The 27122-nt window shown below is 40.3% G+C and overlaps 1 protein-coding gene across 13 annotated transcripts in view; it reads left to right on the forward strand.

The window, feature by feature from the left end:
* PRR16 (proline rich 16) overlaps positions 1-27122 on the forward strand; it is a 953840-nt gene that overhangs the window by 634354 nt on the left and 292364 nt on the right. The window contains exons 1-2 of one of the 13 annotated variants that reach the window (XM_011281772.4): positions 15999-16111; positions 16899-17060. The exons of 9 other annotated variants lie outside the window; for them this stretch is intronic. In XM_011281772.4, coding sequence (XP_011280074.1) covers positions 16902-17060 — 159 coding nt within the window. In that variant the 5' untranslated portion in view covers positions 15999-16111; positions 16899-16901. Of the gene's footprint in view, positions 1-15998; positions 16112-16558; positions 17061-27122 lie in introns of those variants that run through there. 3 more of the 13 variants (XM_023254546.2, XR_002742536.2, XM_023254550.2) reach the window with 3 other exon arrangements.

The raw sequence follows: 27122 nt of genomic DNA on the forward strand, positions 1-27122 counted from the left end.
TTTGCTGATACTCATGGAATATCAGTTGCCCTGTTCTTTCCACATTCCTCTTGGGTACTATTGAGGATGTGAGTGCACATATCAGGTATAACCATAAGGCACATTATTATGTATGACTCCAGGCTAATTCTTGGCCTAAGTACTTAGTTAGTACTTAGTTGTAAGAGATGGTCTTATTTTGGGTGACTCGGTCAGTTAAGTGTCCATCTTGGGGTCAGGTCATGATCTCATGGTTTGTGGGTTTGAGCCCTGTGTTGGGCTCTGTGCTGACAGCTCAGAGCCTGGAGCCTGCTGCAGAATCTGTGTCTCCCTCTCTCTCTGACCCTCCTCCCTTGCACTCTCTCTCTCTCTCAAAAGTAAATACACATTTAAAAAAAAATTTTAGGGGCGCCTGGGTGGCTCAGTCAGTTGAGCGTCCGACTTCAGCTCAGGTCATGATCTCACGGTTCGTGGGTTCAAGCCCCACGTTGGGCTCTGTGCTGACAGCTCAGAGCCTGGAGCCTGCTGCACGTTCTGTGTCTCCCTGTCTCTGCCCCTCCCCCACTCATGCCCTGTCTCTCAAAAATAAATAAACATTAAAAATTAAAAAAAAGAGACAGATGGTCATATTTTATACTCTGCTGTATTCTTATACATCAAACTTCTCTAAAGTGCTCTTTATGTGAAAGCATACAATTAATTTCTAGTGTGCAGGGTTGTGTCGTGGTCGTTTCCTTGCTTACTTAATTTTACATCTGAGGGCTCTACCTTCCCACCCGGGTTTCAGTTTTCCAGCACTTATATCCCCTCTCCCCAAGGCTGCCCTGTTGTTATCTGTCAGCCACAGCCTCTGTGTGGAGGCTGAGCTATGCAGGTGGACATTCACTTTACTCTGATCACATTAAGAAGAAAGGCTCAGCAGTGGCTAAGATTGCTTTCACCTAATATTTTGGTTAGAGGTTAGGTATCTAATTTTGAAAAGAAAATTTAGGGAGGCAGTATCATCGAACCCCAGGAGGAGAAAAAAAACACCACAAAACATTTAAAACTACAATCAGCCAATTAAATCTTGAGATTTTTAAATATAGTGTTAACTTCTAGCTACATTTTTCCAAAGACAGACACATTCACACTCACCAGATACCCTGACAGCCTTTCTTGGGAATATGGTGAACAACACCCCACTGTCTCCAAGCCCCAGTGAAAATCTGGCCAATGTGTCTTTTCATGTCTTCCATTTTCTAGTACTACCGCAGAGACTGGAGGAGTCCAAAAATATATAAGTCTATAGAAAAACATGGAAATGCTGTCAGATACTGCCCAGTGTAGAGTTGCATATGTAATTATAACATATTCAGATGAGAGCACTTACATGGGCAGAAGAAGCCAGCATAGCATGAAAAGAAACTTGAGCTTCTAATAGAGTTTCTAAAATAATTAACATATAAGACAATTTAACTATGTTCTTTTCAAGTTAATCAGCAGTGTGGTTGACTATTCTTACATGAAAGATATAACCACAGGAATTAAAAATAATTCAACTGTGTTTTAAAACTATTTATTTGCACCTATGATTGTGTTGTCTGATCTATTTCATTTGCCCAATAATGCTTATGGAAGAAATAATTGGCGCAACTTATACAAATTAAGAGTGTCCAAATATATCTAATAGCTTAGAAAAATAATCTGAACGAGGTATGTGTGATGGGAAAGTTATTTGCAAAATTTAAATGTGAGAGCTGAAGAAAGAAAGCCATAAGACAAATATAAAATTTTGTGCACTTGTAAACATATGTTACTTTGATCATTTAAATTTTTCAAAATTCTGTGCAGGTCTAATATATAAGTTTTTACTAAATCAGCTGGTTATGAATGCACTCATATTCCACGGTATGCAAGTGGATGGGAGAATGAGCCAGGGGATACACCCTATATTGTAAACACACACACACACACACACACACACACACACACACACACACACACATTATTTTCCTGCAATGACTATCAATTTAGGACTAAAGCTGGGACCCTAGGTCACTCTTCTCCTAGAGTGAAGGACTTCGTACACATTTCATTTATATTCTTGCAAGTAGGGCCCTAACTGGTTGGCCAGCCATACACAGGCAGACATGTTTTGAGTTCATAGTGTATATAATAAGGCAGGGTGAGGTAAAGCATGGCACTTCCACATAGGGTAATTTGACAAAAGTTTGATGAAAAGGCAGTGGGCATGTTTTCTCAGAGTGTAATAAAACCAAACAGTGGTGCAGAACGTGAGGAGAAGTCGAGGTCTGAAGGAAAAATGGGAAGAATGGAATGAACAGAACCCAGGAAGGCTTTTATGAAAGGCTGTGACTTGGGGACACAGCCCGCCCTGCAGGAAATATGCCAGAGTAATCTTCCCTTCGTCCGTCTCACCCGAACCAACGTGGAAGGCAGAGAACAAAGGATTGCATGGATGTCGTCCACACAGGTGAGTCTCCTGTGCACAGGTCACTGTAAAAACTAGTGGACTTTTTGTCTGGTTTCACTAATTCAAACTCTTGCTCTGGTGACTGACTGCCTCATCAGCCTCCGTTCATCACCTGTCTTAGCCCTTACCTACTGTCCAGCACACGTTTTGTGGTCCCAGAATCGATGCAATAGAAAGTGGGGTGGGAGCTCCACTTTAATTTCATAACTTTCCTAGGAGTTATTCTTACAGAATTGACTGAAAAGGTTTTAATGTGTGTATTATATCCAAATCAAAAGAATAATATTAAATTAATTTCAGAATATGCAATGTATGACTGGATTTTGTGAACCCCTATAGATTGCAATAACTTTTAAGCTTAGAAACATATATGTTATCAGGTAGAAAAGAAGTAGCTTATACCTCTACTAGAATCAATAATACGTAAGTTATTGATTTGCATGGTGCAGCTCTTATTTTTTTTCAGGTTTATTTATTTATTTTTTGAGAGAGAGTGGGGGAGGGGCATAGAGAAAGGGGGAGAGAGGATCCCATGCAGGCTCAGCACTATCAGCGTGGACCCCGATGTGAGGCTTGAATTCACAAACCGTGAGATCATGACCTGGCGGAAGTGGGATGCTTAACAGAATGAGCCACCCAGGTGAACCATTGCAGCTCTTAAAACAATAAATAATAAAAATCCTAGGTCAGGAGCCAGTTGAATCCAGTGGTTACATTATTGCAGAATTTCGTTCACTGTGTGGTTTCCACACCATTCCAAACATCCAAGTTCACTTGGCTAAAAATTACCTGGCATTCAGCTTATCAAAGAGAAGTTGACTGAATTTTACCTTGTGCTGCATGCAGCCTGGTGATGTGCCAGTGGAGTCTAAGTCACACTTTCTGTTCCTGTGCTGCTCTACGGAACAGCTCAGAAATGTCAAGAATGTTACTGAGCTGCCACTGTGTCAAATGCATGGTGGAAAGTACATGGAAAAAAGCTTTCCCTTTTGTTTTCCTGGTTGCATTAATGGATTCTGAGCTCTTTTATGGCTCCAGATGGGCAGCACTTGAACAACTGCTTTTGTTTCATATAAAAGATTGTCATGCCCTTATGGCAGGGAAAGTCCCATTTTTATAGTACATACTGTTCTGCTATAGAATTATTAACCCAAACCTTGGAGTGGATTCAGTCTTATGCTTCAAAAAATCTGACCTAGCCACTGTCTTTGAGGTTTCTTGAATAAATCTTGGTCTGAATCTGAGAATGGGAGACTTTTCCTTAAGTAATTCAAATGAAATAAAACCTTCCCAACCTCTCCCTCTCCTAGTCCCAAATACCCTGTAGCGAATAAAGATTGAGTTCAGTCATCAGGGAGCTAAAAATAAGCAAGCAAATTCTATCCTGACCTAATGCAGAAAATACACTAGTTTTGGCTCGGAAAGCAAAGAATATTAGAGGTGCACAGTACGAAAGGCTAGGAGTTTGGAAGCTTTGCACCGTAGGAGAAAGCTCAATGAGCGAGGATGAGGACACCTGCATCCTGCTGCTGGTTGTCCCACAACAGTTGTGTGATCTCAGTGAAGACTCCTAACCCTAGGGGCGTCTGGCTGGTTCAGCTGGTTACGCCTGAGATTCTTGGTTTTGCCTCAGGTCACTACCTCGCAGTTCGAAGGTTCAACCCTTGCGTCAGGCTTCTCTCTGGCAGTGCAGAGGCTGCTTGGAATTCTCTCTCTCTCTCCTTCTTTCCCTGCCCCTTCCCTGTTCATGCTCTCTCTGTCTCTCTGTCTCTCTGTCTCTCAAAATAAATGAATAGACTTAAAAAAAATTCTTAAAGAAAAGAAAAAAGAAAGAAAAACCAAAGACTCCTAACCTTAAATTGAGGATAACAGTACTTCCCCGTTCTAGTTTTATTGCTTGAGACCGAGCATCAAGGGAGATGTTGATGTGACATTGGGAAGTGGGTGGAAAATAGTAAAGGTCTATACAAATACAGCATGAATAAAAATAACAGAACAGAATTTGTTACTTGGAAAAATACATCAGTGTAAAAATACTACAGAAACACACACACAACACGACTTCCAATAAAGCCCTCCTATGCCAAATAATCCAGGTCCACAGAATCACTTCTAAGGAAAAGTGAAATATGATCAAGAAACTTTTGGAACACATGTTACTAAATTGTGTTCCATGACGTTCTTTAAGCAGAATACTTACAGGTGTCATGTTAAAAAGAGAAGGAAGGGAAGGAAAGGAAAGAGAGGGAAGGGAAGGGAAGAGAAGGGAAGGGAAGGGGGAAGGAAGGGGAGAGAAAAGAAGGGCGTAGAAAGTATGGGATTCCATGGTTAAATAGAATAAGTTTTGAGATTAAAATTTAACAGATAAGATTTTTCAGACTTTAATATCCTGATTTTTAACTTTGTCATATGTAAGAGGGGTACGTTGTATGCAGTGTTTCCCAATTTTTTTTAAAAAATGACACTGCTGGAATATACTTTGAAAAATTGCTGTTGTAGAGGGGTTTACTTAATCAAGCAGTTCTGGAAAGCAGCCAAGTCCTGGAGCGCTGGAGGTAGCAGGTTCCTTGATGCACAGAGAACATCCATCAAAACAAACACACGAAGAATAACAGCGACTAACATTTGTTGAGTAATTCACAGATTACAAAACATTTCCACATAATTATCTCCTTTGATTCTCCATTCACTTTTGCAAATAGGTATGTAATCACACTGGCAGATACAGAAGCAAATGGTGGTGGAGTTTCAGTGTCTAAGATCACAGAGCCAGTGACAGAATATGAATTTCAAACCTAAGATGTCTAACGTCACATCTACTGAGTTTTCCCCGTTGCCTGCTGCTTGATTGTTTAGAAAGAATAAAACAGCTCTTTGTACTAGTCTTTAAAAACCCAAAATAAGGGATAGAGACTTTTCCTTCTGTTAGATCCTAAAAACCACACAGGGAAGTGGTTTTTAAAGGAAACACTCTGGGGGCTTTTTAGATATCTGGACAGTTGATATGAATGGCATTTAATGACACCATGCTGTCCCACTGTGCTATGTGGGAAAGGGCTGAACCGTTTTCAAACTCCCTGCTTAAGTACTAGTTGAGCTGGTGCTCAGAGTGCTGAAAATATCCTAAGAGGACTTTATCCATGGTAATACTAAGCAGTTTTTATAAAAATTATGTGAAAAGCTAAGGAATATAGAAGGCGTTATGATGGGGGTGCCACTGTGGAATAAAGGCAGTGTCTTAAAATTGATCAACACTGAGCATTATTGCCTATTAATTATAGCATTTACATATACGTGCTGAGTTGAAAATAGTTTCAAGGAATTAGAAGTCATTGGAAAGGAAACAGCTTGCAAGTATGGAAAAGGATATTGAGAAAATTTTAGCAAAATTAGAGCCAAATATTATTAAAATAGCAGAGATATCAAGGCTTTGATCCAATTTCGATAGTGACAGGTGGTTAAAAATATTTTATATGTTGCCATCCATTATACATATATTCAAGTTTGAAACCTAACACTCAGAAATCTGTTATGAAAAGTTACATACTATTTTTTTTTCGCTGTATTATCAAGTTAACAGTTGCTTTTCTATCTTATTCTGATACTGTCCTTGGAGGTCTTGCCAGCTTTTCCAGGCCCGCTCACATTACTGCTTCCTTTTTCTAATCCCTGCTGTCTTTCAAAGGATATTATCATCAAGACCTTTTAAAGCACTAGAGATTGCCCATGGGCCTCAAGATGTAGGGAGTGTTTAAGGTAGGAGAGATGGTTTTTATGATCCCTCATTATTATACAATGCTTTTTGAAAGAGCTAGTTTGGGGACAGCTACTGTTCTCTTGACCTATTTGTATCACTTGAGGGTTCATGTATGACCAAGTATCAGGTCTGATTCTGGTCACTCCTTGATTCTGTGATCTCTGACTAATCATGTAATCTCTCTGAACTCAGTGTGTGTATCCGTAAGATTAAAAGATTTGATTCTATGGCTTCTAAAGTCATTTCCAATCCTGAAATCCTAAGACTTTCTACAATGCTATAAATGAGTGTTTTACATTAGGGGGTGGGCATCTGGTTATTTTGTGATGTTGACTATTCTTATGCATGAACTTTGATAATAACATCTAGTCTTTAAATAGTGTATCATTTACATACACACTTGAACTCTGGTTTCCTATTAGATGAAACATTCATTTCGCTTATTTTTCTTTGAGTCCATGGAAATGCATCACTACCAGATTATGCATGGCTTTTTTTTTAATGTTTATTTATTTTTGAGACAGAGAGAGACAAAGCATGAACAGGGGAGGGTCAGAGAGAGGGAGACACAGAATCTGAAACAGGCTCCAGGCTCTGAGCTGTCAGCACAGAGCCCAACGCGGGGCTCGAACTCACGGACCGTGAGATCATGACCTGGGCCGAAGTCGGCCGCTTAACCGACTGAGCCACCCAGGCGCCCCTATGCATGGCTTTTAAGTACATTTCAAAACCTATTTGAATGAGCATTTGCAAATAACATATACTCAGAATCTTGAAATCAAAAGCTTGATGTCTTTTGCACTGATGTATTGAATTAGTTGCCAGAGCCTGTGGCTGATGCCTCCTTCTCACTCCTGAAAAACCTATGGATTATTTCCAATCTAGCCTCATTATTCGTCCCTGGTTTAGGCCCTGAGGCTGTATCTATTGCACACCCACAGCAACCAACCTAACTGGGCTAACTACCGTCTCTTTCTCCCTACTGCTTTCTGTCCATTTCAGAGGAATTTAACATTCTTTACAGCTTGTGTGTTGCAAAACCTCCGGAGAACATTCTTCATGTATATGCTCTGTGCACTAGCCAGACTCCACAGCTTACCTCAAACACTCTTTAAGAGATGACACCATCCTCATGTAATTCTAGAACTCCTCTGAGATGGGTAATACCTGTCTCAGAGAACTCTGGCTGCCATCACAAAAAAACATGGATGGTGTGGCTTAAACAACAGAGATTTATTTTCTCATAGTTTTGGAGGCTGCAAAGTCGAAGATCAGGGTGCCAGCAGGTTTGGTTCCTAGTGAGAGTTTTCTTCCTGGCTTGTAGACAGCTGCCTTCTCACTGTGTCCTGACATGACAGTGCAGGTCCTTGCTGCTTGCATGGAGAAAGACAGGGAAAGGGACTGGGGGGGGGGGTAGGGGGTGGGGAGGGGGGAGAAGAAGATGGGGGGGAGGGAGAAGAGGAAGTATGGGTGAGAGAGAAGTATTGACAGAAGGCTTCTTAGAGCACGGTCACGAATCCTGAGATGAAGGCCCATCCCCATGACCTCTTCTTCCCCCAGTTAGCTCCCAAAGGCCCCATCTCCAAATAACACTGGGCTTAGGGCTTAAACATCTGAATTTTGAGCAAACACAAGCTTTCAGTCAATAACATTATGCTCCAGGCCCCCCAAATTTATCTCCTTCTCACATGCAAAATACATTCATTCCATCCCAATAGCCCCCAAAATCATAACTTAGTCCAGCATCATCCTTAAAGCCTAAAGTCCAGAGTCTCATCTAAATATCATCAGATTCAGTGTGGGTGAAACTGGAGGTTTTAACTTATCATGAAGCAAAATTGCTGTTTCACTATGAACCTATGAAACCAGACACATCGTTAGTGTGCTTCCAACATACAGCGATGGGGCAAGCATAGGACAGACATTCTCATTCTAAAAGGGAGGAAGAGAAGGAAAGGGTGATGGGTCCCCAGCAAGTCCAATAAATAAATAAATAAATAAATAAATAAATAAATAAATAAAGGCACGTTTCATCAGTTGTTAAAGCTTGTGAATAATCAATCCTCTCTGGTTCAGGGCTCTGCCTTACTAGCCGACCGCGGCAGTGGTCCCACCTCTGTGGCTCTGCTGGACTGAGTTACACCCCGAAGGATGGGGACAGCCTGGCCCCATGGCTTTGAGGGATGGACTCATGCTCAGGTCTTTGGTGGAACCCTATTGAGCCTGTTAAAACCTCAGTGGTGGCCCGGATGCTCTCCGAATTGCCTTTGGGGTCCTTTTCCCCCTTTCTTGAAGGAGAATGCATGTTCACATCCTAATAGCTTTGTGACCCAATGCTATAGGATCCAAGAATCTGACTGCCTCCCATCTCCATTTCAACCCATTGCCCTCCCCTTAAGTTCAAACCAACTGTGTTCAATTCCTATAATCTATAATCTCTTTGTTGATTGGCCAGCCACACACATGGTGTCCTCTTTTGAATGTGTTTGTTTGTTTGTTTGTTTGTTTGTTTGTTTTTGCAAGACAAGGCTAATATCTTAATGTTTAAGTTCTGGTTCCTTTTTATTTAACAATTCTTCTGTCTGTCTCTTCATCTGTCTCTTCAATTCATCTGTCTCTTCTTGCCTTATACTGTAGGCAACCAGGAGGAGGCACGCTGCTCCTTGGATCTTTTCCCCAAATCTCCTCTGTTAAATATCTAATTGCATCGCTCCCAAGATCTGCCTTCTAGGAAACAGGAGAATATCAAAATATTTCAGCCAAGTTCTTTGCCACCTTATAAAAAGAATCGCCTTTCCTCCAGTTTCCACCAACATGTTCCTTATTTCCATCTGAGATCTCACTGCAATGGCCTGTAATGTCCGTATTTCTACAGACATTCTGTTCTTGAGTTTTTATGCTTCCACTCCAGCATTGCTCTTTCTTGGTCCTCACCAGACTAGCCCTCATATCCGTAGTTCTAGCATGCACCTCAAAACTTCCTCACCAAGTTCCAAAACTGCTTCCACATTTTATTTTTTTATTTTTTTATTTTTTTTATTTTTATTTTTTATTTTTTTTTAAATTTTTTTTTTCAACGTTTATTTATTTTTGGGACAGAGAGAGACAGAGCATGAACGGGGGAGGGGCAGAGAGAGGGAGACACAGAATCGGAAACAGGCTCCAGGCTCTGAGCCATCAGCCCAGAGCCTGACGCGGGGCTCGAACTCACGGACCGCGAGATCGTGACCTGGCTGAAGTCGGACGCTTAACCGACTGCGCCACCCAGGCGCCCCTGCTTCCACATTTTAACATATTTATTATAGCAATGCCCCACTTCTCAGTATCAAAATCTGCCTTCAAACCACCATATGACTCAGTAACCCTGCTTCTGGAAATACATCCAGAGGAAATGAAATCAGGATCTCAAAGAGCTCTCTGTATTCCCATGTTTGCAGAAGGATTATTCACAATAGCTAAGACATGAAACAACTTATGAATTGGTTGGAAAACATTGGATGGAGACACGGAAACTCAACAAATGAGTGGGTAAGGAAGATCTCTCTCTCTCTCTCTCTCTCTCTCTCTCTCTCTCTCTCCTCTCTGAATAATGGAATGTTATTCAGCCATGATAAACAAACCCTGACATTTGTGACAAGTTGTATCAATCTTGAGAGCATGATGCTACGTCAAACAGAGAAAAACCAAAGTGCCATATCATTTAAAAGTGGAATCTTAAAAAGCTTAACTCATGGAAACAGACAGTATAGTGGTGGTTACCAGTGGTAGGGAATGGCAAAAAAAAAAAAAAAAAAAAAAGGGGGAGATGTTGGTCAAAGGGTACAAACTCAGTTATGAGTAAGTTCTGGGGATCTAATGGTACAGCGTAGTGGCTGTAGTTAAAAACTCTGTATTACATGAAAGTTCTCAAAAGAGAAGATCTTAAATGTCTTCACTGCAAGAAAGAAACGGTAATTATGTGACAGGATGAAGATGTTAGCTAATGCAAAGGTGGCAACCGTTTTACAATATACAAGTATTTCAAATCATCACATTGTACACCCTACACTTACACAATGTTATATGTCAGTTACATGTCACTAAAGCTGGAAAAACAAAACAAAATCTGCCTTAGCTTTGGCTTCCATAATAGAATACTATAAACTAGGTGGCTTAAATAACTGGTATTTATTTTCTTACAGTTTTTGGAAGTTAGGAAATCCATGATCAGTGTGTCAGCCAATTCAGTTCCAGGTGAGGATTCTCTTCCTAGCGTGTCAGTCTTCCCCCAGTGGCCTCACATGGCCTTTCTTTGGTGCACACTCATAGAAGGAGACATCTCTCTCTCTGTCTCCCTCTCCCTCTCCCTCCCTCCCTCCCTCCCTCCTTATAAAGCCATTAATGCTATTATAAGGCCCCACTTTCATGGACTAATTTAACTCTAGCTACCTCCCAAGGGCCCTGTCTCTAAATACCATCACACTGGGAATTAGGCCTTCAACATAGGAATGCTTTGGGCACCTAAACATTCACACTCTAACCATATATATTTGAAGTTTAGGTTGAGGCTTAGGCGAAAGCTCATGGACTTTTGATGAGCAAGAGGGATAAAAAATGGAGGTAGCATGCACATTAAATAGAGTAGTGGCTTCATTATGGATCCCAATGATTGTATCACGGTCCACTAGCTCAGAGTGGAAAGGTGTCTGAGTCCTTATACTCAGCATTGTACAGAATGCTCTAGACTAGAGCATTGCAGAGTTAGGTCATTCCATCCCAGTTTTCAGATAAGGAACTAAAACTACATACTCTGCCTGGCCATACACAGTGGATGGCATTCCTGGCCACCTTATACCTGGCAGGACTTGGCTTTATATGCCTGAAGGTCAGAGTATTGCTTAAGCAGAGGGAGGGTACAACCACTGCCAACTTCTCCTCTCTGACGTTATCAAAACCAGTAATTGTTCTCGGTTCACCCTTACTTTCTTGGAAGGAACAAAACAAAAACTAAGACAAAAACTGAGGACCCTTAAACTTCTAAGAACAGCAATTGCCAAGTATCCATGAAAATTAATTGGATGCATGAATGAGAAGTTTCAGTGATCTTGGTACTAATAGGGTGTCTTGTTTTCTACTAAATGATCAAGTTTTCCTTGGTTGTGGCTGAATCGCCTTCCAGGGAAAGAGACTGCTAAGCTATTAAACTGTGCAGAGTGGCAAGTGGCCAAGTCTTAAAAACACCTCTTTGGCACGTCTGTAACAGTCCTGGAGTATTGAAAGTCTCGGGTTCTCTGTTCACTTGGCCCAGAAGTTTGAAGCTGAGAGGCAGAATGAGATGTTAGGCACAGGTCCCAGGGATTCAGGATGAGTGGAAACTCCTGAGTGGAGGAAAGAGGGTAATTGTTTCAGTATTGCTTCCACATGTGGTGGGGGCAGTTCAGCAGCTCTGGGCTGGGTCAGGTCTTCAAAGCTGGGACCCTGAGATGGGAATGGATGAAGGGTTCTTGGCATGGGTGAACTGAATGTCCAATCTAAGACTTGAGTGAAGCTTGCTTTGGGAAGCAAGAACAATTTAAAAATGTCAGTCTTTAGGAGGGGCCTGGGTGGCTCAGTTGGTTGAGTGTCCACCTTCAGCTTAGGTCATGATTTCACCTTTTGTGAGTTTGAGCCCTGCACCAGGCTCGCTGCTGTCAGCCCTGAACCCTCTTCTGATCCTCTGTCCCTCTCTTTCTGTCCCTTCCCCACTTGTGCACACGTTCTCTCTCTCATTGTCAAAAATGAATGCACATTAAAAAATGTTTAAAGATAAAATGTCAGCCTCTAAGTGTGAGAAAAAAATCAAGGTATGTGATCCAATTAAAGTCTGTATGGTGGATACCTATTTTTCCCCCCAGGGGCACACCTCTTCTTTTGGAGGAGAAATAGGGCACAGGTACAGACGACTTGATTGAAGTTGGGCCAGTCACTGTACTTTTTTGCCATCAGTTTCTCCCCAAACACTGCTGATTCATATGGGGTCTTTCTTTATGTGAATCTGAAAATGATTTTACTTCCTGAAAACACTTTACTTCCATATAAGAAAATTATCATAATATACAGATTTTGTTAGAATAACTTGTTTTAGTGCCACCTGCTGGAAAATCATGGTAATAAGTATAAAAATGTAAGCCTTTTCTATAAAAATGGCACAACTCTGGTAGCAGCTTTGCACCCAACTCAGTCGCAGTGATTGGCTCATGTGTCCATAGCCTAAGCTAGACCTATCAAAGTCGTCTCCTGGGCACTTGCCATGATGATCTTTTTCTTTTCTAGCTGCAAAAGTTGTGAAAATGTGAGCCTTGACTTACCGGTGACCATGTTTTAACTTTATGTAGGAATGAGCTTAAGAGAAAGAATGCACGAAAAGAGGGTGGGATACAGGGACAGAAAGACATAGTCCCAGTGGTCTCAGAATTTCTGACTCCAGTCCTACTCGAAGACATTTCTATCCATACTTTGCTTTGGCTGTGAAATAATTTCCTTTGTTAAGCAAAAGTTCAGTTTCTGTCACATGGATTAAAAAAAAAAGCCAAGTATATATTGACTTTGGATGTCAAGTAAAATAAACTGACTACAGTTGGGAAAGAGGGCAAGATTAGATACTTTGAGTTAATCTCGGTTTTTATATTAGAGTCATGTGTGGAGTTAATCTAAAATTGTTCCTGCTAGGACTGTGTCGTGCTAAACCTAGTCGTACATATCCTCCCTAGTGTAGAGTCGTGCCTAAAGTAGCCATTTAAAAAAAATTGTTGAATTAAAGTCCATTGACTTTAAAGACTTCCATTGAAACTTCCAGATCACGTTTGTTAAACCAGTATGCGTTTATCTATAGTAGGTAGACATCATGCCAAAAGCAGTTGATAAAAAGGAGACATTTCTCCAGACAAATGGAGACCACTCCACAAAATGTATGAGTCAACACAGAGTTCTAGCTCTTAATTTGTATTCCCTAGATATGAAACATTGATGTACCATTTAACTGCCCAAGGCCTTGGTTTTCTCACCTATAACATAAAGAGATAGAACTAGATGATCTTTAAGGCTTACTCTGGAAAAAAAAAAAAAAAAAAAAAAAAACCTCAAGTTTTCTTTTAATCTCTCCAACCAATGATTTTCAGAATGTGGTCCCTTTCTAGCTGCCTAGAAACATGTTAAAGGCAAATTTCAGACCCCACCCCAGACCTACTGGATCAGACACCCTGGAGGTAGGATCTAGTAATCAGTGCTTTAACCGGTTTGAGAACCACTGCCCGGACATATGCAATATACTTATTTAATAGTCAACATATATATGGAGAACTTTCCTAATTTCTCTCAGCTGTGTTTCAGTGACAACATTTTGTCCTTTAGACATCCGTGTCCTTCTCCACCACACTCCTCCTCAGTCCCCCAGTGAAAACTGTTTTGGTCAGAGCAGTGTCGCCATTCTTTTTTTTTTTTACATTTTCAAATATCTCTAATAACTTTATTAGATTTTCCAAACAAAAAATAAGTTCCTGCAAAAGAAAAAGAAAATCAAAGTCAAAGCATTAAAAGCGATGTTATATTATGCATATCATCCTTTTTTGAGAATCGATAAGCATTGTTAAGGTAATGAGAATCCATAAGAGCTACTGCCAACAAAATGGAACACGGTATTTTGGAATATTCTTGAACTCTTTGCGAATTAAAAATTATGTCAGTGTCATAACATTTCCTACAGGTTAATTATTAGGGACCCTTTGCAATAGATTACACACACACACACACACACACACACACGCGCGCGCTCAAGAAAACTGATAACTGCTTGTAACTAAAAAAACAACCACTAGATGATCTCCTATAATTATCCAATCCTTCTTGCTGCAAATCCCAGAAAATATAGATAAAGAGACAGAAAGAATAAAATGCTGGGTACACGACCACTTCTGTGAATAAGGCTTTCCTTTTTTGTGTGTGTATCTAAGTGATGAGGTTTGAGTTATGTACCCATTTGCAGCTAGTGCTAGTACATAAACAAATTTATGGACAGATTGATGGTAAATTTTACTATGTGTCACTTTGCGGTGTGGTCCCCATAATTTGGCTTTAAAACTTCATATATGAACCTCTGAGAGAGTCCAGGGTAAGCCAAAGGAATAAATTATGTTTTTTCCGTAAGTGTAAAAAAAAAAAAAAAAAGTAAATAGACTTTATGTGTCCTTTTCATTCTGCTTCCTTCTCTTCAATATTTTTAACTCTCTTTGTAAGGATTTCTTCTTTAGGCATATTTTACCCATACCTGTTTAATAACTGGAAGATCGTGGTAGCCACCCCTGGTGGGTCCTACCAGCTTTCTAGTTTGGATTTGGAAGTCCCCTTTCACTTGACTCTGTATTATATTCAAATACAGATCTAGACGGGTGACAGCCATTATTTAAGAATAAATTGTGCAATGGATATGGATGGTATGTTTTAGAGCGATAATTATGATTTGATTTTGAGCCAGAATAGTTTAGTTCATTAATACTAATGGATATCTTAGGACAACAGATTTATTTTTTTTTATCTTTAGTGAAGGAGATTCAGAGTAGCATGGATATATTCTTAAGTTGTAAGAGTATTCTTTTGTCCGTGGAAAGGAAAACATCCCTTCTTTTCCTCCTCTCCAATGTTCTTGACACTTTGAGTTTTGTGGGCTTCTGTATCTACCTGCCTACAACTGAGAGTCAACAATTCAAAGCTAGAGAAAAAGCATTTTTCCTTTTTTTTTCTTATGCTCTCCTGCCATTTCTGACCATTTATCTTTATTCACATATAAAATAAAGCTATCATTAAAGATCAGAAATTTCCAGTAGGAGAGTTTGTAAACCTGATAAAATTATTTTTACTGTTACATCTTTATAAAATAAAGGACCTGCAGAGATAAAGGAACTTAGAAAAAAAAATCTCTTCCCCCTACCTCAGAGACGTTGAGCATATTGCTTATTGAACACTTCTAATTATTTCTTCCTTTTTCTCCTCTCCAATTTTCTTACTGCACACTGGTTCTTTTATTCTTTCCTTATTTTAATTGTCTCCCAGCAGCTCCTGCTGAGACATCCTATCTAAATTTCTATTTTTTTCTTCCGGTGCGTCTTTTTTCCATATTCATATATGACTTCCAATGATTTTTGTCAAGGGAAGGTGTTCAGAATTAAGACAGTGATTGATTACGGAGGGCTTAAGGAAGTCAGAAGGGGAGAAGTGCCAAGATTTTTTTCATCTAAAGAGGCTTGTTGGGACAACCTAGGGTGTGAGAAGCAAAAAACAAGGGCCCTGCTAAGGCATGGCCAAAATGGGAAGCCTATTAAAATAATGATTTGGAGTAGTGTGCACTGAAGACAATAAAGTAAAACCATCCTGCGAGGTCAGTAGCTAATAGCCCATGGGTTTGTTACTAAGGAAATTAAAACTTTAGCTAATGAGAATGGGAGCCACCTACTGAGAATGAGACTGAAGGCTTCCTATTAGCTCTCCTCCCTGGATCTTTTTGGCAGAACAGTCAGAAAGTTATTTCCTATTTAGTAGCGAAAGGCTTGAAATGGAGATTAAAAAAAAAAAAAAATGATGGGGGGGGAAAAAAAAGTTGCAGGCAAACTCTTCTTATTCAGCTCTTTCAAGAGGAGATCCAGACAGCGTATCTACCCAAACATACATCAGCATAGGTCATGAAAACAGAATAGTGAGAGAGAGAGAGAGAGAGAGAGAGAGAGAGAGAGAGGACCTGTCCCAGATAAGTACAGCCAAGATGACTCAGTCTCCCTGAGGGATTTTTGGTGTGGGGACGTGAAATTAATACATCCGCTATTAGTTTTGTGGAATCAGCAGGACTAGGCAACCTCGTTCAAGAACTGTGGCTGCATTTCATTATTCCACGGGTGAGGGGTCTTTGTGCACATTTCTCTCTCTCTCTCTCTCTCTCTCTGTCTCTCTCTCTTTTCCTGCAGAAGTAGGAACACCTCTGTGTAACTCCTAGATCAACTAGGAGAATGATTGGAGGCCTTCTGAACATACTTGGGTCCTCGATAAACACTTAGGGTCGCTTTACTGCCCCTAAACGCAACTCCTGGCCCTACGGGGGGAGGGGGGACTCTTTCCATTTTGTCCTAAAGTGTGGTGGGGAACCAGGGCTCTGCTAGCGGGGGAGAAGGAAGGAAGCCGGCTAGGTGTGAGAAGAACCCCCCCCCCCCCCCCCCCCCCAGTCTGCTGCGGAGACCAGGGCATTTCAGGATGACAGCCAGGGCCGGGCAGGGCGCGGACTTGTGTCCCTGCTCGCGGACGCCCGCGTGCCGGGCGAGAGCTCCCGGAGCGCCGGGCCGCGGGGACTGCAGCTGACGGCCCGGGGCGCGGCGGCCGGGCGGCCGTCTCCGCGGGCGGGGAGCGAGCGCGTGTGTGCGCGAGAGCGGCGGGCGGCGGCGGGAGGAGGCGCAGGCGCGCTGCTCGCCCGTCTGCAGCCCCGCGCCCAGCGCCGCGTCTCGGGGAGTTGATGGCAGCACCACGGTGCGGCCGCCCTGCCGAGCGCCGAGCGCAGCCACCCGCCGCTGCCCGGGGAGCGTCCAAGATGCGGGGGGCTCGTGGCGGCAGCGGCCGCAGCAGCGCCAGGGACGGGGGCGCGCAGCAGCCTCCGCTCGCCAGCCTGTGCTGACCTGCCTCGCCTGCCCCCAGAGAATGTCAGCCAAGTCCAAGGGGACCCCCTCCTCGTCCTGTCCAGCCGAGGGACCGCCGGCAGCCTCCAAAACCAAGGTGAAAGAACAGATCAAGATCATCGTGGAGGATCTGGAATTAGTACTGGGCGACCTGAAGGACGTGGCCAAGGAACTTAAGGAGGTGAGAGGCGCGGGGGTGGGGAAGGAGTTCGTCACCTTTCGCCCCCTCGGGGTTCCGGTCCGGTTCTCAGTGGGGACCGCCAGATTTCTTAACTCCTAGCAAACTATAGAAGGACGCCTGCAGACGGACTTTCCTTGCTCCGGCGACTCCTGAAAAGAGTTGCTGCACTTTTCTTTTCTTTTCTTTTCTTTTTTTTTTTTTTTTTTCCTTTTTAATCAGGAAGAAATCAACTAGTGTTTTAATCGATGGACCTGGGATCGTGGGAAGGGCGAACGCGTGCGTGTCTCTGTATCTGTGCGTGTATTGTCGGGGAAGGGGGGCTCACTGGGGGTGTGTCGACAGAGGAAGAAATGAGCAGCCCGGCCGGAGCGTGCAAAATGCTCCTGTCCTGCCCTCTTGCTCCCCCAGAGTCCTTTGGCAAGTCGCTCCTTGCCTGGCAGCCTCCCCAAGCCGGGGCTGGAGGGGGGCCGGGTTCCGGGCCCTGGGCCAGGCTGGGGAGGGCAGCCTGGGGGAAGCTCGGCTCTGGCTCCCCTCCCCGCCTCCCGAGCTGCGCTGGGTGGAAGGCGACCGGGGCTGCAGGCAGGGCAGCCCAGACTTGGGGATGGAGACGGGGGTCTGGGACTTTCTCACTTTCGCAGTTCCTGAAGCATCCCCTGCCCTCCTAACGTCGCTCCCCGTAACTCCGGGCCTTCCCGCCACCCCACCTCCTGCGTTGCTCCCATCTTGTAGCCGCTTGGCTTTGAACCGGGGGAGCGGGGCGCGTGGGTGAGCGTGTGCGCGTGTGTGGTGTGTGTGCACCGGGGTCCTGCCACTTGGCGTCCTGGCTCTTGCCAACTGGACTGTTTGGGTTCTTTCCCGCTGCCCCTTCACCCTCACCCTCTGTTCCACTTCTGGCCTCCCACCCCTATCCCCTGTGATCAGGATTGAAAGCAGCCGGGGAGGTGTCGCGGCTGAGGCTGCGTAACTCCGGCGGCTGCTCCAGGCGAGGGGGGTGGGGGGAGGGGTGGGGTCGCCCGCGAGCCCGGCCGGGCGGCAGCTGGTGGCTTCGCGGAGCTGGTGGCCGAGTCCCAGCCCGCTGTTCATCTCCCTAAGGACGGCTGGTGCGGTTCTCGGTCCGGGCGTCGGCACCCGCAGTTGTGCGAGAGCTCAGACTGTAACTTCTAAGGTGGTGGCCGCGGCGGGAAGGGAAGGAGTGGGGCAGACGCGAGGTCCAAAATTGTATTCCTGTTCATGAGGCCAAGTGGGAGGAGACTGAGGGTTGTTTGGATGTCTGGCCTCCAGAGATTAACCTCCTGCATCCAATTTCCAATCCAAACGTGAGGAAAGAGACCCTCCCCTCTCCCCCACAGCCCAACTCCCTTTCTCCCCCGATTTCCCATTACCTCTAGGAACTGAACTCCGCGCGTTACCGAATGAGAATCTGTTAAAATGGCCCATTCATTGGCAGGGTTCGGTTTGCCGGTGGCACATGCCATTTCTGTAGGTTGTTCCATAGAGCATAATTGCCACTGAGGTCCTGAGAGTGGAGATTGATACAGATGATCGGTGCAAGGATCTAACTTGTTCGTGTTTGCAGGGCTTTTCTGGGATCATTGCTTCACAACTGGTTGACAGATGGCGAGGTTATGCATTGACATTCAAGTCTAAAGATGCTGTTCGTTTCTTTGTTATTCTTTTATTTGACGTCTTTGGCAGGCTGTGTTTTCATCTGAAACATTATGGCGTTTTAAAAAATGAACAAATTTGGGCATGTTCCTTTTGGCAAAATTTTGTAGTAGTTGAGGTTTCTACGGTGGGAAGTGTGGGAAACCTTTATCAGCAAAGTCATGTGTTTACTGTCAAGGCAGGAGGCTGGAATTAAGAAAAAAGGCAGTCAAAAGTCTGCATTTATGGGCACATGCTTCCTTGTTACGATGTGTCACTCCACTGTCTATTTTAGACAGAATAAATAAAGAGGAACTGCACATGGGCCTGGTTCTGCTTTGCCTCATTATTCTATAGGCTTTTGGAGACCAGATAGATCTACATTGAAACTTTTAACCTCCCTAAGACTCTTGATTAGAATCCCAAAGAAGGAAATCAGAAAATTTGTGGGTCTCTCTTTCCCTCTTTCTGTGTCTTCATTTATTTGAGGCTTTATAAGGGAAAAAAAACAAAAACAGGTCGTTTATTAAGAGTATGGGAAAACGTAAATAATGTACAACCAAGTAAATGAAAGGATCTATCTTCCAGACAGATCCAGAAATAAAATTTTGACTTAATGCTTTAGAATCTTTGATTGGCTGCCAGGGCCTTTTGTGTAAAAATCTTACCCTGAGAGTGAAATTTATGAATGATAAATGATGTCGTGGGATTGTTAATTACTTCTGTGAGGCTATCATCATCGTAGGTTTACGCACGGAGTTGTATATGCTAAGGCCGAATCTCAGAGCATTGGTCATTTATGTAATGTGAATGATAGTTATTTTGAGAACAAATATTTATAGGGCATGTTTAACCTATGACATCTTGCAGTTGTCCAGCATTTATCTTTTGAAGATAATACTGCACATGTGATTGAACATATCTTTGATGTAGTTTTGTATGGAGGAGTAACTTAAAACTGTAAAATTGCAAACCTTGTTGGTCTCTAGATCTGTGACTTGTAAACATGAATTTCACTGTTCATCATTGGTTAGATTCAGTATTCTGGCAGTTTATTATTGGTATATATTGAACATAAACTGTTATATTTAGAATCTAATTCTTTTATTGTCAATGGTATGCCTTTAGGCCATACTCTATCTTGATGTAAATTAGCCATGAGTTCTTATTAACTCGGAACAGAAATTAGAAATTAAAAAAGTGATTATGACTAGATCACTTTATCAGTCACCATATGGTATTTGTTTTTCTTTTCTGCTTTTTCTATTCTAAAAGGCAATATTCTTTTTTGAATATTCCATTTTTATTCTTACATAAACTCTGCACCAACAATACTGGACCTGTGTTGGAGGTTATTTTGAAATTGCTTTTCTTTTCAGAAGTTTTCTGGACTTGAGTCATTTGAAAATTCAGGTATTGGAGTAGGTTCGAACATAGTAGTGACTGCTTGAAACACGTTACTAATTAGGACAAAACTATGATGAGTGTCTTCTATGATTAGTTATTTACTGATCATTGCTTCATCATTTATAATTGGATTATATCTTGGAAGAAAAGGAACAGGATTTCTGGAAACTCTAAGGGCAGTTTTATTCTACCCTCGGTATTCAGTAAAATCTTAAATGATTTTCAGAAATAATGAGGATCTTTTGATCTTCTATAGTATAATGGAAAAGCCTTATGCATAATTCAGTGTATTTACTGAGTACCTACTATGTGCCAAGTACTGTATTATCTTTTCATGGCTACCAAGAAGAAGAATTTATAGTTTCTGGTCTCAGTGACCTCAAAACATCAGTTTGGGATGCATTTTAACTGTCTTTGAACATCACTAGTGTAAAAAGGCATTATTACTGCTTTTACTGGCCACTCTCACTCTGATCTAATGGGCTTGAGAATAAAAAGCAGAATTGAGAATAAGAATTAGTGTGTGTAGATTTATACAATGATATTTGCTGTGTACTTAGTAATGTAGCAAGACTTTGGTGAAGAATGTCAAGGCTTAAAAAGGATGATAAGACAGAATTTTAAGGACCTTACAATTTATTCAGATTGTCATGATTGACACAAATGGATCAATGCCACATACAGGAGATCACCTATCCAAGTCTTGAAACTGGATGTATTGAGTTTTTCATGAGGGATTAATCCTTTGGGTGGATGAAGAGTCAAAACAGAAGATTTTAGATCTTTGAGATGTGGTTACAATTTGAATAAGTAGAGAGGAGAAGAAATTAACAGGAAATAGCATTAGGATACAATATTAATCCATGATGCTTTTTTCTACACATTGGAAAAAAGAAAATAGTGGTGAAACTGGAGTTTTAGGGATAAAATTAGCCATCATTGGTTTATTAGGTGTGGGCATATACTTTTTTTAAATTAAGAAAAATAGAAAAAACTACTTTTTAAAAATAGTTGTCAAATAATCTGACATCTTTGGGTATCGCTTTGCCTATTATTTTATGAAGATCTCACTGGTAAATTGTTTTGCATCAAATACTGTTGTTAATATGGTATCACAGATCTTGTTAGAAAGATACTGAAATACGTAGTAAAGAACCTTTTGATTTGGAAACAAAATTCGTTGCCGCTTTAGCTATATTCTCATTTAGATTAGACTCATTATAATTTTGCACTTTTTTTGCCATGTTTCACTTTATAATGTGAAGTAATAAGGCTGCTAATAGGTTGAATATATGCATATGTTACATATTTGTTTAATGAGTATAATTTATTAAATTTAAATATTTGATAAATATGATTATATATGTGTATTTAGATACACACATTATATATATATACATATATACATATGTATACATATATAATTTATCTATTTATCTATTTATTTATTGCTAAGCCTTTTAAGTAGATATGTCTCTCATAGAGAAACCAGTTAAGATGAGTTATTCTTTCTGCACCCTGGAATCACTTAGTGACTGGACTACTTAGGTGGGAAGCTATGTCAGTAGTGTGACTGTGGACTGGAAAGCACTCATGATTTTTCTTATGAGGTCATAAAGAGAAATAAATTAAACTTAAGTTTAATTTTGAAAAGTTTGGAACCCCACTGGAAACGGTCCATTTGGACACTGAGGGAAACAGAATTGACAGAATTAACAATTACCTGCAAAATATTTTTGTTCTTTGGGGTACCTGGGTGGCTCAGTCGGTTAAGCACCCGACTTCAGTTCAGGTCATGATCTCCTGGTCTGTGGGTTTGAGCCCAGCGTCGGGCTCTGTGCTGACAGCTAGGAGCCTGGAGCCTACTTCAGATTCTGTCTCCCTCTCTCTTTCCTCTCCATCCCTGTTCGTGCTCTGTCTCTCTGTGTCTCTCAAAAATAAACACTAAAAAAAAATTTTAAATATTTTGGTTTTTAAATGTTTTCCTCTTTTCAGATGGCTTATTCACATCAAGTTCTGTAGTTTATTGCTCTAGGAAATCCTACCAAATATTTTTTGGTTAATAAGTCCATGCATGTAAAATTCATTACTAGAATAAATTATAGAGAATGATCTCTGGAATATTTTCCAAGTTCTAAAGTTGTGAATGAATGAAATTTCATAGTTCAATCAATTGTACCAATAACTATACTTTTACGACACTATGCAACAGTCCGACTCCTTAAACTCAAGTATATTTACAAAATGCTAAAATGGTTTTTTATTTTTCTTGTCTTAAGCATGACGGCTTAGCATGTTACTGGAAGAACGAATGGTTCTGAGAAAATAAAGATAACCAATAACCATGTTTCACTGTCTCTATTTTCTATGCATTAAAGCCATTCAACACTCAAGGAATTAGCTGATAAGAAACTCAAGCAACCTTAAACCAATAAATAGATAATGTGCTTCAGGCAATAGTGAACTAAATAGATAATAAAACCAATGCAATAGGTTTCATGTTTACCTGGATTATGTTTTTTCTACCTTTGCTGTTTTGAGGATCTCAGGTATTTAAATCAAAATGTAGCAAAAGAGATAGAATTGCAAGTTTGAGTAAAACATATTTTATCAAACAAATTAAACTACAGATCCTTCCATGGAACTAGTTCATGAAAAATTTCATGGGCAATTTTTGGGAATTAGAGGGCTCGAATTCTAATAGGCGCTAATTCAGTGCTGTTTGAAATGTGTGTAACCTACCTCATGCCGAAAACAGATTAGTAAACAACAAACAGTACTTTTTTTCTTTTAAAAAAGCTTAAAATTTATTTATGTATTTTATTAAGACTTTGTGGGTTTTTTTTAATCCAACTTAGGCTCACAGCAAAGTTGAGGTGAAGGCACAGATTTCTGGATACCTCCTGCTGCCACACAATGCATTGTGTCCCCCATTATCAACATCCCCCACTGGAGTGGTGAATTTCTTAACAACTGATGAAGCTCTACTGACACATCATCATCACCCAAAGTCCACAGTTCATAACATGGCTCCTTCTTGGTGGTGTGCAACTTTGGGTTTGGAAAAATGCATAATGACGCGTATCCATCTTATGGTATCATACAGAGTATTTTTATGGCCCTAAAAATGTTCCGTGCTCTACTTATGCATCCCTCCCCTAAACCCAACGCCATGGGTACTTTGTTTTAAAGAACTAATTTCATTTGTTTTTCTCATTTCAGAAGCAATAGAGTATATGAATATCATAGAAAGTTTGGAAAAAACTAAAAATTACACAGAAAATTAAAATTATCTTTAATGTCAAATAGAAATAGATATGTTAAACATTTTGCTATATTTCCTTTCAGTCGTTTTGTATGCATATTTTTAACATAGATGAAGTCATAAAATTATGAAATTTTATGCAGTGATATTTTTTGCTTTCTTAAGGAGTATTAGATCATAATGATTATATAGATCTGCTGTAAGTTACTGTATAAATCCTTTAATGTTGGACATTCTATCAATTTATGAATTTTTGTGATTGTTAAATATCACTAAAAATTTTTAAACTGCTTTGGCAATGAAAACTGCTAAGAGCTAGATTTTTACTCTCCGCCTTAGTACTCTTTAAGTATATTTAGTTATATTAAATCTTCTAATACTCAAAACAGGCATATGAGAAAGGTACTACCGTTATGCCATTTTACAGATAAGAAAACAGAGGCCAGAGATAAGTCACTTGCCCAAGGTCACTTGGGAGACTTCACTGCCAGGCATTTTAGTGCTAGAGCCCCGACATTTAACCACTAAGCTCTATGACTTTTCCTAATTTGTTGTTGTTGTTGTTGTTGTTTACATTTTCTTAGAAGTCAAGAGTGTAAAAGTGTTTGAGCTTTTGATCCATATTAACAGTTTTCCGGGGAATTTTTACAAATTTTTACTCCCAGCAGCACTATATATAGACATTGTTTCTTTTCTTCTTTCTTTAGGTAAAATTAACATACAACGTTATATTAGTGCCAGATATACAATGTAATGATTCAACAGTTCTGTAAGTTTCTCAGTGCTCATCAAGATAAATTTACTCTTAATCCCCTTCATCTATCTCACCTATCCCCTCACCCTTCTCCCCTCTGGCAACCACTGTGTATTTAAAGAGTGTGTTCTTTTGTTTGTCTTATTTGCTTTCTTTGTTTTTTGTTCTGTTTCTTAAATTCCACCTATGTGCAAAATCATATGGTATTTGTCTTTCTCTGACTTTTCACTTAGCATCATGAACCTCCAGGTCCGTCCATGTTGCAAATCACAAGATTTCATTCTTTTTATGGCTGAATAGTATTCCACAGCATATATATCCCACATCTTCTTTATCCACTCATCTATCGGACACTGCTTTTTTAAATTTTATGTGAAGCTAATAAATCTTTTTATTTTTGTTTTGTAGTTAATTATTAATTTGTGGTAACAGTCATTGGTTTTGTCACTTGGCACTCAATTTTGGGCACCAGTCTCAAGTCAGAATTAACAGTGAGTTGATTAGACCTTGAAATTTGCATCATCCAAATAAATATGTGCTGCAGAATTAATCTTGGCCTATTTAGTATTAAAAAATGTTAATAAAATACTACTTAGTTTTTTTTTTATATTATGACAGCAAATAAAGGAGCAACTAATACGGGAGCTTACTGATATATAGTATTGTGTGCTGCTGTTTCAAATTAATTGGAAAACTTTTATTTTCTTTTGATGCTATCAAACGGTCTCAGAAGGGATGCAGTATCCTTAAGTTTTCTGAGATGTTTGGAGTTTCATAGCATTCTGCTATGACTGATGAAGAGAAAAGCTTGTTTAACTCTCTACCAGACACAAACTTATTGACCCGACTAAAAGGCCACGTATATTTTTATAATTAGATTTCTCATGTTATTTTTGGTGATGTCGATTGTAAGCCACCCCTCTTCCCATGTACATAAGGTATACAAGAAATAACCTTATTCTAAAATCTTGTTTTTTACCAATATAATATTAATAGAAATGTTTTCATTTTATGCAAAGTTAGTTCATTAGGAAGAACTGCTTTAAACTAAAATTTCCTATAAGATCTGGGAACCTAGAGTAAGTGCTTCTTTGGCACTAAGTGCTAGAAAGTAACATTAATTAAAAGGAGGAAATAGACATATCTAGGTAATGTCCCAGCAAAGCACACTCACAAGGTGGCCTGTCAACTCAGGACAGATGTAGCCTTACATGGCATTTTTATTTTTGAGAATGAAAGAAGATGCAGATTCTAAAGGAAGTGAGCTTCTAGACCCCGCTCTAGGTAAAAACATTGCCAATTTGAAGACAGAACTTATATTTATGATTTTTGTCTTCTCTCTTGCTGCTTTGCAAATGCTACTTCAAATTGGCATTTGGGATAAATGCTTACTTGTAGAATAATTGAAGTGAGCCAAATTACATACCTGTGCCCAATGAGTCAGTTATTATCGTGTTTGGCACACTATAAACAGATTCTCAGCTACAGATAATGTGCGCCATACTTGCTTAGAGAAAACAAATTTAATGATTTCCAACAGGTTCCCTTCTCTAGTACTACATAAAAGCTAACAGGTATGTTGGCCTTTATTTGCCTCTTGCCTAGTATCAAATCTCATCCTAAGATTTCCAACTGTATTCATGCTGTGGAAAAATAACAAGTTAATATCTATATCTATCTATCTATCTATCTATCTATCTATCTATCTATCTATATCTATATATCTATAGATATAGATATATATCAAACTAATTACCTTGTATCAGTGATTCTTAATTTTTCCTCCCATATAGCAGAGCCCTTTGAAAGTTGGACAAAATCATGGATATTTCTCCTGGAACAAAAGCTCACAAGAAAATAAGGTTTCACAGATACTGAGGGAATCTTGGGTAGGTGAGAACAACTCTGGTGATGAGACAAAACAAATGATTGCTTGTGTGTTTTGTTTTCATTTTTAATTTTCAGGTAGTTACTTGAAACCCAGCTCCGTAATTTTCAAGATCAAAAGTCCTGGGTATATAAAAAGAAAACAAAAGAAATACTGATGGCTGTAATCTGATGGTTTTTGTGCCAAGGAGCAAATGGGTAGTTTATCCACAATTTACTTCAGATACACACACACACACACACACACACACACACACACACACACACACTTCACTACTCTCCCCAGAGTATAGAAAGCTTATGTGTCTAAAGGTTATGTGACAGATATATCATACGCAGGACAAAATGTTTCCAGAACTTATTGTAAATTAAGCATATTCTCTTAAAATTGGTCCCAAAAAAGTATTTTTCCTTTCCTGCATGACATTATTTCATGAAGTAAGAAAGATTTATTGAATACTTGGTTTATGTAAGACACTATGCTGTAGACGATGAAGCATACAATCATGAATAAGCTTAAGGGACTGCACCTGAAGAAGGTCATCTATCATAGGGAACCACCTCTTCCAGTGTGAAATAAGGCTCTCTAAAGCAATGTGGAATGTGTAAAGGGCTGTAATGTTAATTCTAGAATGAAGAATGATGGGAGAAACATTCGTGTAACTTACCATTTTAATTGATTTCTTTCTGCTAAGAACACTGCTTAGTAAAATGAGTGGTAACTCCTGTAATGATACCTAATAATTTGGGGCTATGAGCACAAGCCTTTCCAATTCATACGTTTGTTGCTTGGTTATTCCACGTTAGAACAGTATTCTTGGATATGATGTTAATATATTATAACATCTCAATTCACATTACAAACACCAGAAATCTCTTTGTGAGACAAATCTCTCCCAGTGTTCTCCATTGCCAAGTAAACATGTATGTGGTTGGAAACAATCAGCAGCCAGTTACTGTTCTCTGTAAAATTTCTTAAAATAAATAATTAATATTTTACATACATTGGGGCAACCAAACTTATGTTAGTATGTAATTTAAACATTTTAATTAAATTTCAGTAAAACAGCTAAAAACTGTGACCATGGCTGAAAAAGCTATCTGG

Source organism: Felis catus, chromosome A1, assembly GCF_018350175.1.
Source record: "Felis catus isolate Fca126 chromosome A1, F.catus_Fca126_mat1.0, whole genome shotgun sequence".
NCBI classification, from domain to species: domain Eukaryota; kingdom Metazoa; phylum Chordata; class Mammalia; order Carnivora; family Felidae; genus Felis; species Felis catus.